At 40.0% G+C, this 12,987-nt stretch overlaps 3 protein-coding genes across 3 annotated transcripts in view; 1 reads left to right on the top strand and 2 right to left on the bottom strand.

The window, feature by feature from the left end:
- Positions 1 to 7,511, top strand: part of LOC145453807 (von Willebrand factor A domain-containing protein 3A-like) — a 173,765-nt gene extending 166,254 nt beyond the window's left edge. Inside the window, exon 2 of the mRNA XM_080331790.1 lies at positions 2,986 to 7,511. Coding sequence (XP_080187916.1) covers positions 3,017 to 6,562 — 3,546 coding nt within the window. The 5' untranslated portion in view covers positions 2,986 to 3,016 and the 3' untranslated portion in view covers positions 6,563 to 7,511. The remainder of the gene's footprint in view (positions 1 to 2,985) is intronic.
- LOC145453826 (ciliary microtubule-associated protein 3-like) lies at positions 123 to 1,689 on the bottom strand. Its single transcript, XM_080331814.1, has one exon. The coding sequence runs from the start codon at positions 1,602 to 1,604 to the stop codon at positions 1,017 to 1,019; it is 588 nt and encodes a 195-aa protein (XP_080187940.1). The 5' UTR covers positions 1,605 to 1,689; the 3' UTR covers positions 123 to 1,016.
- Positions 7,512 to 7,974: 463 nt separating the features above from the next.
- Positions 7,975 to 11,176, bottom strand: LOC145453822 (F-box only protein 9-like). Its single transcript, XM_080331810.1, has one exon. The coding sequence runs from the start codon at positions 10,653 to 10,655 to the stop codon at positions 9,681 to 9,683; it is 975 nt and encodes a 324-aa protein (XP_080187936.1). The 5' UTR covers positions 10,656 to 11,176; the 3' UTR covers positions 7,975 to 9,680.
- Positions 11,177 to 12,987: the final 1,811 nt, after the last annotated feature.

Below are 12,987 nucleotides of genomic sequence, written 5' to 3'. Positions count from 1 at the left end.
GGCAGAACATTGATATCACGGTCGTTACCGCAAAAGCCAGAAAAGTCTCACAACAACTTCGACATATCCGTGAGAATACAAGTAGATTACATCCGTTTTACGAACCAAGCCAAAATTCAACCCTGAAAAAATACAGTGCATTAAAATTTCAACGTGATTCACAATGATAGTGGATTTCATAGATACAGTGATTACCGATAAATTATTATCGTAAACATCGATACATAAACTCTACAAAAAGCGTGCTAAATCTCAAAGCAATGGCATCCACCAGTAATATCAACCTCAATTGAAAGGCATCACAAATTTGAACAATATTCCTGCTATGTATGGCTTTTTCTTTAAATCTCGGGATGGTTTACAATACTGAGCAATATACCAACTCTAATAAAAACACTTATAATCTCGTGGCCGAAATTATGGCGACATGGGTCAATCGCAATATTATGCGAGGAACTAAATGTGATGGCATATAGGCTACACAGTGGGTAGATTCATGCCATGATTAACCATACGTATGTTATTTTAAAACAATGACAGTGAATTTAAAATATTAGGAAAATAAATTGATCCTCTAAACTTCACAACAATAATTGATTTTGCAGATGTAGTGTAGGCTAAAATTATAATATCTGTCCTGAATTGTGCAAGTCAAATATAAAAATAATTTAAATTTCACAATTACAGACCGTGACACATGTTGGTTCATTTGCAAATGTTTGCCAAGAATCCAAAAAGGATATTAACAATTCAATCAGTAATTATAACATGCAACAGAAATTGTTTGAGCACAACACCAAGCCACTTAATTAATCGTTTAATAGGTATTAGCACAAATAATGTTATCATCGTTATTACCAGACCTTTGATGCTTGGATAAGCCTGAACAGTAGAACAGCGATCACATGATGCTTTCAAAGTTTCAACAAAAACAAATATATAGAAAGTGGAAATCATTGTTAACTGTATACCAGGGGTAAAATCTATAACGGTACTAATCTCAGAGTCAAGATAACTTATTCAAAATACAATTTGAAATAAGCAACCCTGTTCCGAAATTTCCGGGTCTCCTTGTCTCCAAGTAATTCGGTTTTGAAGGTTCTCTTTGGCGTGACAGGGTGAATCGGAAATATCGGCGGCCCAAATTGCTTTGACCAGCACACGTGACGATTTTTTTCAATATCATGCTCATTAGTACCAGGACCAGGAGTCAACATCTGATCTACTTTTCGGGCCTTGAATCTAACTTCCGAAACTCCGAATGGTTTGTAGGCTGGCTGCGACGTTATTGGTTTTGTCCACTCTGTCTGATACTCCATCGGGCTTGGGGTACTGAGATTATGAACTTTGCGGAATCTCTTATCTGTTCTGGCCATAAAGGTGTATCCTCTGTTGCTGCATACTCTCTTATCCAGATTATAAGTGAAGCTAGTCAGCTCCGCATTATTGTATTTGCCTGGTCCTCGATGCGGTGAGCCTTTCAGAGGATTAAGCTCGTTGCCAACTCGGTCCGGAGCGCATTTGAAGGGGAAACAACCTCTATCAAGCGTTGTTCCAAAGGATACCAGTTTCTTTGCGGCATTTTCTTCGAATAAGAAGTCCATTTTTAACAAACCATCGACATATATCCCCAAGCAAACCACTCCTCCAGATCAAGATTCCGCAGATTCCCGGCAAGTATTGAGATTCTGTGCTCGTTCAAGCATAGCAAACGTCATCATCAACAAATCTAATGTTGTCACGGATACGGTGTTTACGGAAGAGTAGTTTCATATTATTACGCTTTTCGCCACCGATCCATAGGGCTAAAATGAATTGAAATTATTTAGAAAACTACAAAAATTAGCGAATAATAAACAATGTAAATTTCATAAGCTGAGCTAATCATCAATTTATAAACATGCCCCTTTCGCTATAGCTATTAATGAACGAGTAGTCATGGTTACGATAGGCGAAGCAAAACATTGCATTTTGAAGAGGTTGTCTTTTTTACGAAGTTTGGGGATTTGCGTGATACGAAACTGCAGTAGTTGGCAATAGCTGTCTATGAATTTTAGTGGCATTTCTCTGTAAGGTTCGTTATCTTGATATTTGATGGGAAGATCTTAACTTTGCTTGTAATTGAGTTCAGTTTATTAATAATTTCATCGTTCCAAAGCATCAGAAGATTGAGAGAAAATGAAAAGATAGGAAAGAGTCGAAACGATTGAAGTCTTTCAATCAATTATCCACCTTGGCATAGAACATGCAGATAAGAGGCATCTACACTGAATTGAAAGTTTAGAAGATGACATAAGAGGGACAAGGACAGGCGATGAAAATGTTCAAAGTGGCATGTGCCATGTGATAGGCAAAATATCAGTCATGGGGTCCGGTAATCCCAAGTGCGTTCATTCAGTAAATCTACTTGTATTAGGACTTAAATTTGGGCCGTCTTATTCATGGTCAAACACTGTTCAACGGGTGGGGCCGGCCAGTCATATTTGACATACCGGTATCGATGTGTTTTCATCTTAGGCCTGTAATTCATGTTGAACATATGGTAATTACAGGACGACACGCGTGTGTTGTAGCCTAACTTATGCACTTTGAAGAAGTGTAGTTCCGGGTAGCGAGAGAGAATTTTCATTTATCAATCGTGCAAATGAATAACATATGTAGCCAACGCAACAAACAATAATGTAATTGAGTTAAATGTGATATACAGATGAGCAAGGTAAAGACTGGAGGCTCGATTTAACATAGTCTGGTTAGCCGAGCCACCAAGGTCAGCCCAGCTATACAAATATCAGTGGGCCTACTCAAAAATTTACGTTAACTACGGTAACAAGATAGAAACATAGAAAATATATATAATTAAAAAACACAGCATTATAGTACTGTAAATAATTAGAAATTAAATGATCATCGTAGTCAACTAAATATTGACTGAATTTGTCCCACTTGAATGACTAGTTTGATAACCGCCACATCATTTTCTTACAGATATTATGTCTTAAGCAACCCACAATCACATATGCAGGAGATACTAGACAACGCGCAAATATTCAATGGCGTCGACGACTCAAGTCACCCCGATGACGTCAGACTTCTCCGACGCCGACCGGCTTGGAAAACCGACGAAATCAACCCGCTGCTGATCCAACCTCACTCTGACTTGATAGTCACCGACGTATCACAGGCCCGGAAGTTAGAAAAAGTCAAAGCACTTTCAGCCATCCCGGACGAAAGTCAAACCAGTGAGGAATGGCTCGAAAACCACTCTCTCACATACCAGCAGCTCACTCTCAAAGATTTACTATCGAAAGGGAAGAAAGTCAAGAAATTCGGGGAGGATACGCATATGGTTTTCAGCGGTACTGTAATCAACGAATTTGAATACAAGCTAAACTCAGCCATCGAAACATACCACAACAGAGTAAAGTGGCTGTTTGAAGGCACTAAAAAGACTTTTGGGCTCATCAAAGGCGACCGTGTTGGCGTTATTATCGATTCATCCGATGCAAACACCGGGTTCGGCAGGTTACAAGTATTTCAAAAATCTCTGCTAGCTCTCATCAACGAACAACTTTCCGCCAAAAAAAGCCTGTACTTCATGACGTTTGGAACTGATGTCGATTGCTTGTGGCACTGTGCGAGAGACGTGAACTCCAGAATTACAGAAGAGGCTAGGGATTATGTTCGTGAAATGAAGTCCAGCGGAGGATGTAACATGCTCAAAGCGTTCAAAAAGATAATGAAAGTCAAACGGTTAGATTCTCTAGTTCTAATACTAGGCGGTTGCCCGGATCAAAGCTCCAATCCTGTCTTTGATTACATCGAACAATGCCTACTCGGCAAAGATCTTCCGATACACGCTGTGGCGTATGACACCACGAATCATAAAACACACGAGGCTTTGCGTAAAATCGCAGACATATCAAAAGGCCGATATCATTATTACAATTCGTCGGAGATACGCGATTGCTACAAAAGCAGTGATGTGTCTTTGTTGCTTCGTGAATCGCAAAGAACTTTAGACATGTTGTCGAAAATTAAGCAAATGCGCAGCGGTATGTTGGGGAATGCTCTTATCAGTATTGAGAACGAGATAGCTTTGGAAGTGGAACACAACAGCTTGTCACGATTTTTGCCAAGGCCCGTCAACCACCATCAACCTTTAAATATCCACAAATCTGACTTTCATCCGTCTGATAGCTCCATTTGGATAAAAGAGAATGGTTTACGTTCGCAACAGTTGAATTTGTATCAAGTCCTAGCACCAGATGCATTCGACCCGGTCCGAGATTTTGTGCCGATTCTTCGTAAATCTGTAAAGTCCAGAGTGAATCAATCAGCCATGCAGCAATTCGAATGGCATGACGGTTCGGTAAAAAATATGCACGTTGATGTCGCGATGTTGTACGACTATCAAAAGCGCCTCGGACACGCAGTTAACACTTACGAAGCAAGGATAGAATGGTTGGCATCGGCCAGTCGGCGAATATGGGGTACGGTTTGCGAGAAAAAAATCATTATTTTGATTGATGTTTCTGTATCGAACAAACCGTATTTAGTCCATTTGCAGCATTCAATTCGATTACTGCTTGAACAGCAAGTAGCCAACAAAGAAGCTTTCAATCTTATCGCGTTTGGGAGTCATCCGAACATGTGGAAGCCACAAATGGTCAAACCCACCAAAGAAAACCTGCAGGCAGCTTGGCGATGGGTGCTGCACTTGGAGACTGGGGGCAGCCGCAATTTTCTCAACGCATTCCGGTTCGCTATCGAAAACTCAGAGGATATGCAAGACTTTGGCGGTCCTCAAGGGATATACTACATAGGAAGTGGCATACCCGATCAAATCGAGGACGTGGCGTGTTCCTTTGTAAGCGAAAAATGCTTCGGACGTGATTTGAAACTGCACACTATTCTGTTCTGCATCGACGATTACCATCAGGAAAGCGAGCTGCCTAGCAGATACGCGGATTTGACGCATACGGCGAGTTACCTTCGAAATTTAGCCCATCAAGGAAACGGGCGATTTCATTGGTTCAGAGAATCCGGGATCATTGAGAGTGACGACGTAACGGCGATCATGCAAGAAATGGAGAAAGCTGTCTACTATTCGCAGAGATGCGCGACACTCGTAAACGCCGTCAAGCCGAAAAAAGAAGATAAATTGAAAGCCATCGAGCCAAGGAAAGGGAAAAAAGTGATTATGCCTCCACCTCTTGAACATCCCAGACAGACAGCGTTGAGTTTAGCAAGAGAGCAACAGGCCATTAGAGGCGAAAACCAAAAATGCTTGGCATGGCGTTCTCCTAAGAAAAAAGCAACACTTCCACCGGCACCTTACAAGAATCCAAAGTCGAATAAGTCCGGAAAAACCGACTTATCAGACAAGGCACAAGTCGAGCCGTTTTACACCGAAGACAAAGGAAATGTAGGCGTTGTTTTCAAGAAATACCCGAAAAAGAAAAGCGTCCGTAAGGTCATTCCAGAGCCGATTCTTCCAGAAATGGAAGAGAGACTGTCTTCGAAACAGTGGCTGAAAAGATATGGCATCAACAAGCTCAAATTGAACCTAAACAGATACGTGTCAGGCCCGGTTTGCGTACACGACAAGACGAACGTGAAATCAACGGGTGGTCAGGCGCACGCGAAATGGTTCTGTTCCATATTCCCAAGCGTTGAAGTTAACGATAAAGTGCGGCACATCGACATGAATATCAAAGAAATCGAGGACTACGTCACTCAACTGACACGTGTCGGTAAACGTTACTTGCAACGCACGCAATGGCTGCTGTCGGCAAGTAAGAGAACTTTTGGACTTGTCCTCGAGAGTAGAGTTATTATCCTCGTGGATGTGTCAGGCTCAATGGAAAACCGTATGGATGATCTGAAAAACGAACTCAAACATCTAATCTGGGAGCAGCTTCGGAATAACCGTGTCGGTTTTAACATAATATCATTCTCGGATCACATAAGATCTTGGCAAGACAGCACAACTGATGCAAACGATACTACATGTGAAGACGCAACAAAATGGGTAACGTCCCTTCACGCACACGGCGGAACAAAAACGCTGGATGCTTTAAAAGAAGCTCTCTCTGACAACACAGCTGAAGCGTTGTACCTTCTTTCAGATGGTAAACCGGACACGAGTGTAAAGCTAACTTTGGAAACCGCAGTTAAACTGAACAGAAGACGAATACCGATCCACACGATACTGTTCAACAGCAATGACAGCAACCACGCGATGTTCTTGGCTAATCTCGCACACCAATCTGGCGGGCGCTACCACGTATGCAAGGGAGATAGAGACGCAAACTTGACTGCTTACAAGATGATGTCGGAAGGATTCGTGGATGAGGACGACCCAAACCTTCCTGACTTTCAAGGTGACGATTTGAAGCGGCTACGTTCTGAGATTACAACCGCAAGGAAATACATAACGCAAGCGAGATTATACAAGAAAATCGTAGAGCAGCATAAGGAAGAATGGGTTTCGTCCCGGCAAAACGAAAAGGCCACACCGGGCGATGGAAGCGCGATATCAAAACGACCGTTTCTGCCATGAAAAGGTGCAGTGCTGACTGTATACTGTGTGGGATTACATGTTCGTCCCCTTCATCTGGACGTTCGAGCAGGGCCTTTTGGAAGTTGTAAAAATTACCTTTTTTGTATGATTTTAATCAACAAAACAGTATTTCATGTGGAGATTTTGCAATTACCCATTTTCTCGACCGACATTATCAATTTTGTGGTTTTTATAAAGTGTCCTCTTTTCCATATCTCAATATGGTAACCCTACTATAAAAATAATTTGGTATTTTTTCACCATGCTCATTTCGTTAAGCTTTGTAACAATGCTGCAGTTTGATCATGTTACTTCACAGAAATGGCACTTGTAGGACCGTCCATACTGCATATCTTTCTACTGCATGCATTAGATATTGTGGTATGACCAGTAGAGGTGTCAAGGCTTTTAATATGGAAAGTAATTATTGCAATTATTCTTCTTGTTGATAATATAACTCAATGGTAAGGGCTTATAATCTAAGTACTCGAAAAACATTGTCCATTGAATCATAACAATTATTACACAATTCGGATTCTTGTACCCGAATCATTGTGTTCAGTCTGCATATTGATTCATATGTGCACAGCGTACTCCGTATCTATTTTGCCGATGTGTCAGCGGAATTACACATGAGCATTTTACTTGACTGGTAGCCTATATCATACTGTCCCCGATTACAGTATTGCAAAGCTACTTGTGTAATGAACAACCCAGTGTATATTTCAATGGTCAATTTTAGAGTATAATGTCTTGTTTTGCTGTATTTTGGTGATTCTTTTGCATATGCTCATTATCCTCTGCGTGAGAAATTGCACATGCTGCTATCTGATTCAAATGATAAAAGAAAATTTTTGCTGAAAATCCATGTATCATGTTGCTCTGTATATTTTCACAATATCAATAGTTCATCTTGTGATGTTTTGGAATAAATCAATGCGCATCGTTACATAGTCGTGAAAGATGTATATATTCGCGTGAGAAACTTGTTACTAGGGTTGTAATTAAGTGACAAGGTTACGAGTCACAAGTCAATCTCACTGTTATAGTTTTGATTCGAGTCTAGTCGAGTCATTTTCAACTCACCACCCAGTCAAGTCCAAGTCATAGTGTCGTGACCCGAGTCCAGGTCACTGTGTTCACTGTTAAGTTTTGAGTTCAATCCGGTCCAACCCACTTTTTACAACTCTGCGCAACTTATATAGAACGGCTCGCATTCATAATACAGTATTTTCAATCAGTCGTAATAGTTTCTGGCTCTGGACTGATAAGACGAAATACCAATAATGGAGTAACTGTGCTATTCTTCAAAGTTACGATGAAATGACTGTACAATGGACAGTGTCCATGACTGTCCTGTCCATCTGCCTCTAGCACCATCTTCTGGCTTTATATAAAATGCTATTTCCATCTATAGTTTGTAGTGTATTTTATTAAATCTCATCCATTATTCTCATCCATTATGAGAAAGCACAAAATCTATAATCATAATACACCCAGGATATTTATTGTAGTATGCAGTTCAGCCTTATAAAGCAATCTTCATAGAGTAGTCAGAGGTGGCCATTGGTAGAAGTAGCAGAATTGGATAGAATCCTCTTGAGTACTACTTTGAAAAAGTAGAATACGTCATTACTGAACACCTCTGAGTACAGTGGATGTTCTTTGCAGATCATATCAATGGCATAAAGGAAAATAACCATAGAATGGCATGACATACAAGATATCACAAAGCATTTTCTAAGCTTATCACATCAATGTGCTTGACCTTTGTAGACAGACTGCATATGTTTGTCACGTTATCGGCCACTATATCTCGTCAGTATCACAATAAATAAGTTCAATGAAACGAATTGTCGAATATACTCGGGGAATAAAATTGTTTACCGAGGTAGACTTGCTCAAGTCTGTACATTCGTAACAGTATACTTTGATACAGGATTTCATGAACCTTTTCATTTGTGATGAAACTACACGTAAAGAGTTACCACACAAAAAGGAATAATAAGGACGATCAACTTATAATGTTTTCGTGAGATTTACCAGCAACTATTAAATTTGTATTTATAGTAACCCACTAATGACAATTATGATGCAAGTTGAAAGTCGGTGAACTGGATATTGTTTCCACCTTCATAGCACCAACCTTCACCACATTAATTACAAGAACTGGTATGGAGGATCATCATTGATTGTGCATTTGCACGTGCTATGGAAATGGCAGAAGTCCCATGCAGGTAGAAAGGGCAATATCTTTGAAAAGAAGATTGCATACACTATGTTGTAAAAATAGTTTGCTACTTCGATCACTTACACCAACAAATAGCCACAGCTGGGAAGGCAAATGTTATTATGGTACCGGAGATAGCTGGAGGTACCACAGTGGATAATAAATTGTTGGAACATGCACTTTAGTCCCACACCGACAGACGTATTGATTGAGCTGGTTTGAGCAATCCAGTCATTGATATCGGAATGAATACCAGGATTCTACTACCTCCTGGAAATGAAAATGGTTCCAGAAGTAAAGCACTTATCTTGACCGACATAGCCCTACTTTCTTAATCACAATTCGAATATTATTGTGGAACCCAGGTATTTGTAGTTTATTGTCATTGCAGTCAAAATTTTTGTACTTTGTACACAATGTACATTATACAAGGATAGCTGTTTGTGGAAACAACATAACATGATACATGGTATGTAGGCCCATTGGATATTCAGCTCAAAGAATTCCCAATAAATTAATGCATACCAAATTATTGTTAGTAAGAGTCCATATAGAGTACATATATCTACCAGAATGAAAGGTGCAAAAAAAATATTTATTGTGAGGTGTCGCCTTCAAAATATGAGGTCGTTAATCATTAGGAACCCAAGGGCAACCAGTTAAATCAGAGTAAAATAACCTAAGTGTTCAACAAGAACCAGCCAAATAAAGAGAGAATTACATTCCGTATTTTCTCCTTTGCGCATATCACCAACCAAACAATTCCGTCACCGTATACCACAAAAATGTAAAAATTTCTAAATAGAATTAATGTTGATCTTGAACAATATCAAATCTAAATTTTAATTTTCACATAATTATACAGATTATAGACCTATTTCAATGGTTTCACAACTGTTCGTGACTATGCTTGGAGAAAGACCCGACTCTGTTAAAATACAAAGCCGGATACCGTTCACTCAGATTGAAAACGCAAGTACTCTCAGTGCCAAGCTTCTCGTATTTGGTGCAGCACGAATGATGAATCCAAATCAGCTTATTGAACTTTCTCCGCGACGATGTGGAAACCAGTTTCATTTCGACATTGAACTCATTCACCTGCTTTGGTTGGTTATTCTGATTTTGCCGACGGTATCTGTGAGTCTGAGCGATCACGTTGTCTTTTGGCGTGTAGTAACTAGTTAACTTTGCGGTGATTATGTTATCCTCATCTCCTTCTCTCAAATCGTACTTTCCATGCAAGAGAGCTTGCACTTTTCTGTTTTTATGTTCTAAAAGATGGACGACTTGTCTTGGCTCTTCCGGGGTGGTTAACATCAGGACTTCGCCGTTTGGGAAGAATCTCATTATCCTGTAGTATTCCACTATATAATATGGTTTACTTGACAATCCACTGCCAACGCCTGATCGAAAGTAGGATGTTTTACTGATGTAAACACCGTGAATGTGTACATGCGGTCTCAAAGTAAAATGATTCTGCCAAGAGCGGTATGGCTTGCGTAGGACTCTAGCGCCCCATATTCTTTGGCACATGAGATGCCAGATGCTGGGGTCTCGAGAGAGGACATGAAAATCTTTGCATACGAGCGATAAATTCGCGAGCGATACCACATCCAGGCGGGATGACACAACCCATTTTACAATGTTTGTGAGTACATCTCGCGGAAGCTGGAGTATGATAGGATCTGTCTTGTTGTATTGGCTGTTGATTGCGGCAGTACGCTGTCTCTCAAGCTTCATTTCAGCCAAAGTATCCTCATTCACTGAATTTGTTTCCGCATCAAAGCTCTCTGCATCTGATCCATCATGGATATCAACCTCGTCGAGCAAGGCTTCGCAGATATCGATGTCTGAATATTCCATGACGAATACACTGTTATTAATGGACCCGATTTACCAGAAACCTTATTGATTCGGAGGTATTACTAATGATAAGCTAATTTTGTAGTATCTTCGCTTAAAAGCAATCGGGAGACGAGGCACTCGAGCTAATCGGAGAGAAGCACGAGTATATTCTGGGACAGCAAAAGCAACAGCGGGAACTCGACTTCGAAATGGACGCTGCTAGTCTTCCTTGGATTCGGCCTTGCCATAATGGATAGTAAACAATATTCAATACATGAAGTGTCACAGACGTGATCCACTATACAAAGTTGATGATTCCTCTGCAATGCAAATATATAAGAATGAAATCAACGGTCATGGAAATTTCGACGTCAGTTGTCATCGATCCCATAGGACAGAGTATATACCGGAGTGATTCACACATTATAACGTCACAACAATATGAATAACGTGGTAATGTCTACCTTTTATGCGACCACAATGAATAGGCGATACCAGTTCTACTGCCGAGTTCAGACTAAAGATTATTTCATTTCTTTGATCACACCTCACACCTATATCTCATTGCACTTGACATTGCTGCACATAACTAGGGTTACCATATTTTGGAATCGGGAAAGGAGGACACTTTTACCAAATCGTAAAAGATGGTTGACGAAAATTGAAAACAGCTGATTCTGTAAATTCCCGCTCGAACGTCCGTATTATATATTTCAAGTCATTCATGCCGATTTTCACTTGATTCAGTCCATTATTGTAGCTGTAAAAGCTGTAAAGCTGGACGAATTGACAAAAAGGGGGACATTTTCAATTTCCTTAGAAAGGAGGACAAATCCACCTATTACTGAGGACGAATGGTAACTCGGTACCGTAACCCTAACATAACTATAAATCATGATATGTCATTTCTACCAATTCTTAATTGACATATATCTATGAAACTCTTTCAAGGATATCCATCAAGTCCTGGGCATCCCTGAACTCTGTTAACCGAGTAATTCACATATTTCACAGCAGAAAAGGAATTGCCTTTATGTGCACTGTGCAGTTATGCAGCTTCCTCGTTCCTTGTAATGCACTGATGACATTGCCTCTATTATTATTATTTTGTTTCTGCAAGTCGGTGTCTCTGAATTACGTCACTCTACTAATCACTCACTCGTGACTAACCCTACCACAAGTAAAAGTATGCTTGGTATCGATTTTATGCTTGAAAAAATTATTGATGGATTTACAATTTAACGAGGTAAACTAAAATCAATAAGAATAATGTAAAGATGCTTCGTTTACTTCGTTACGCCTGAGCAGCCCAATCGTAAACAAAAACACATCATTCAATTTTTCAGATGGTTGCCAGTAAACTCGCCCCAAAGTAAATTCGGCCCGTCGAATTCGGCCCTCGGTCACTTTGGCCGTCGGTGAATTCGGCCCTCGGTAAATTCGGCCCTCGGTAAATTCGGCCAGGGCCAGAGTAACAAAAACAGTTACAATACCATTACCTGACCTGAACCCTAACCCTAATCCTAACCTAACTCTAATCCTAACCTAACCCTACTCTTAACCTAACCCTAATCATAACCTAACCCTAATCCTAACCTAACCTAAGCCTAATCGTAACCCTAACATAATCCTAACCCTAACGCTAATCCTAACCCTAAACGTAACCCCTAACCTCCAAATCACTTGATAATATTATAATTATGTAATATAATACACATTATTAGTTATTAGGTTTAGGGTTAGGATTAGGGTTAGGTCAGGTTAGGATCAGGGTTAGGTTAGGATTAGGGTTAGGTTAGGATTAGGGTTAGGGTTAGGTTAGAATTAGGGTTAGGATTAGTGTTAGGGTTCAGGTTAGATAATATTATAATTATGTAATACAATACACATTATTAGTTCGTAATACAATTTCACACAATGTTCTCCGAGGGCCGAATATACCGATTGAATTCGGCTGTCGGTAAATTCGGCCCCGTAAACATCGGCATATATATATACATATATATATTTATACGCATACCCTGTTCCCCAAATCACTTGATAATATTATAATTATGAAATTAATTCACATTAATAGTTGGTAATACATTTTTGTAAAAAATTCTCCGAGGGCAGAATTGACCGAGTAACCAGTGAATTGACCGGTGAATTCGGCCGTCGGTAAATTCGGTCCCCGTGAATATCCGCGCTATCTCCCGTGATTACGCGATCTACGCATACCCTGACATCCAAATCACTTAATAATAGTATAATTCTGTAATTAATTCATGTTAACGGTTGGTAATACATCTTAATACAATATTCTCGGTGGGCCGAATTTACTGATGTAATGGCCGAATTTGCCTGGGCC

Source organism: Botryllus schlosseri, chromosome 13, assembly GCF_051294905.1.
Source record: "Botryllus schlosseri isolate E-star chromosome 13, Bs_hap1, whole genome shotgun sequence".
Lineage (NCBI taxonomy): Eukaryota > Metazoa > Chordata > Ascidiacea > Stolidobranchia > Styelidae > Botryllus > Botryllus schlosseri.
The sequence above is the reverse complement of the archived record's forward strand: the minus strand, read 5'-3'. Positions and strand labels throughout refer to the sequence as shown.

Coding starts and splice junctions, on each gene's coding strand:
- LOC145453822 (XM_080331810.1), bottom strand. CDS start 10,655: ATGGAATATTCAGACATCGATATCTGCGAAGCCTTGCTCGACGAGGTT.
- LOC145453826 (XM_080331814.1), bottom strand. CDS start 1,604: ATGGACTTCTTATTCGAAGAAAATGCCGCAAAGAAACTGGTATCCTTT.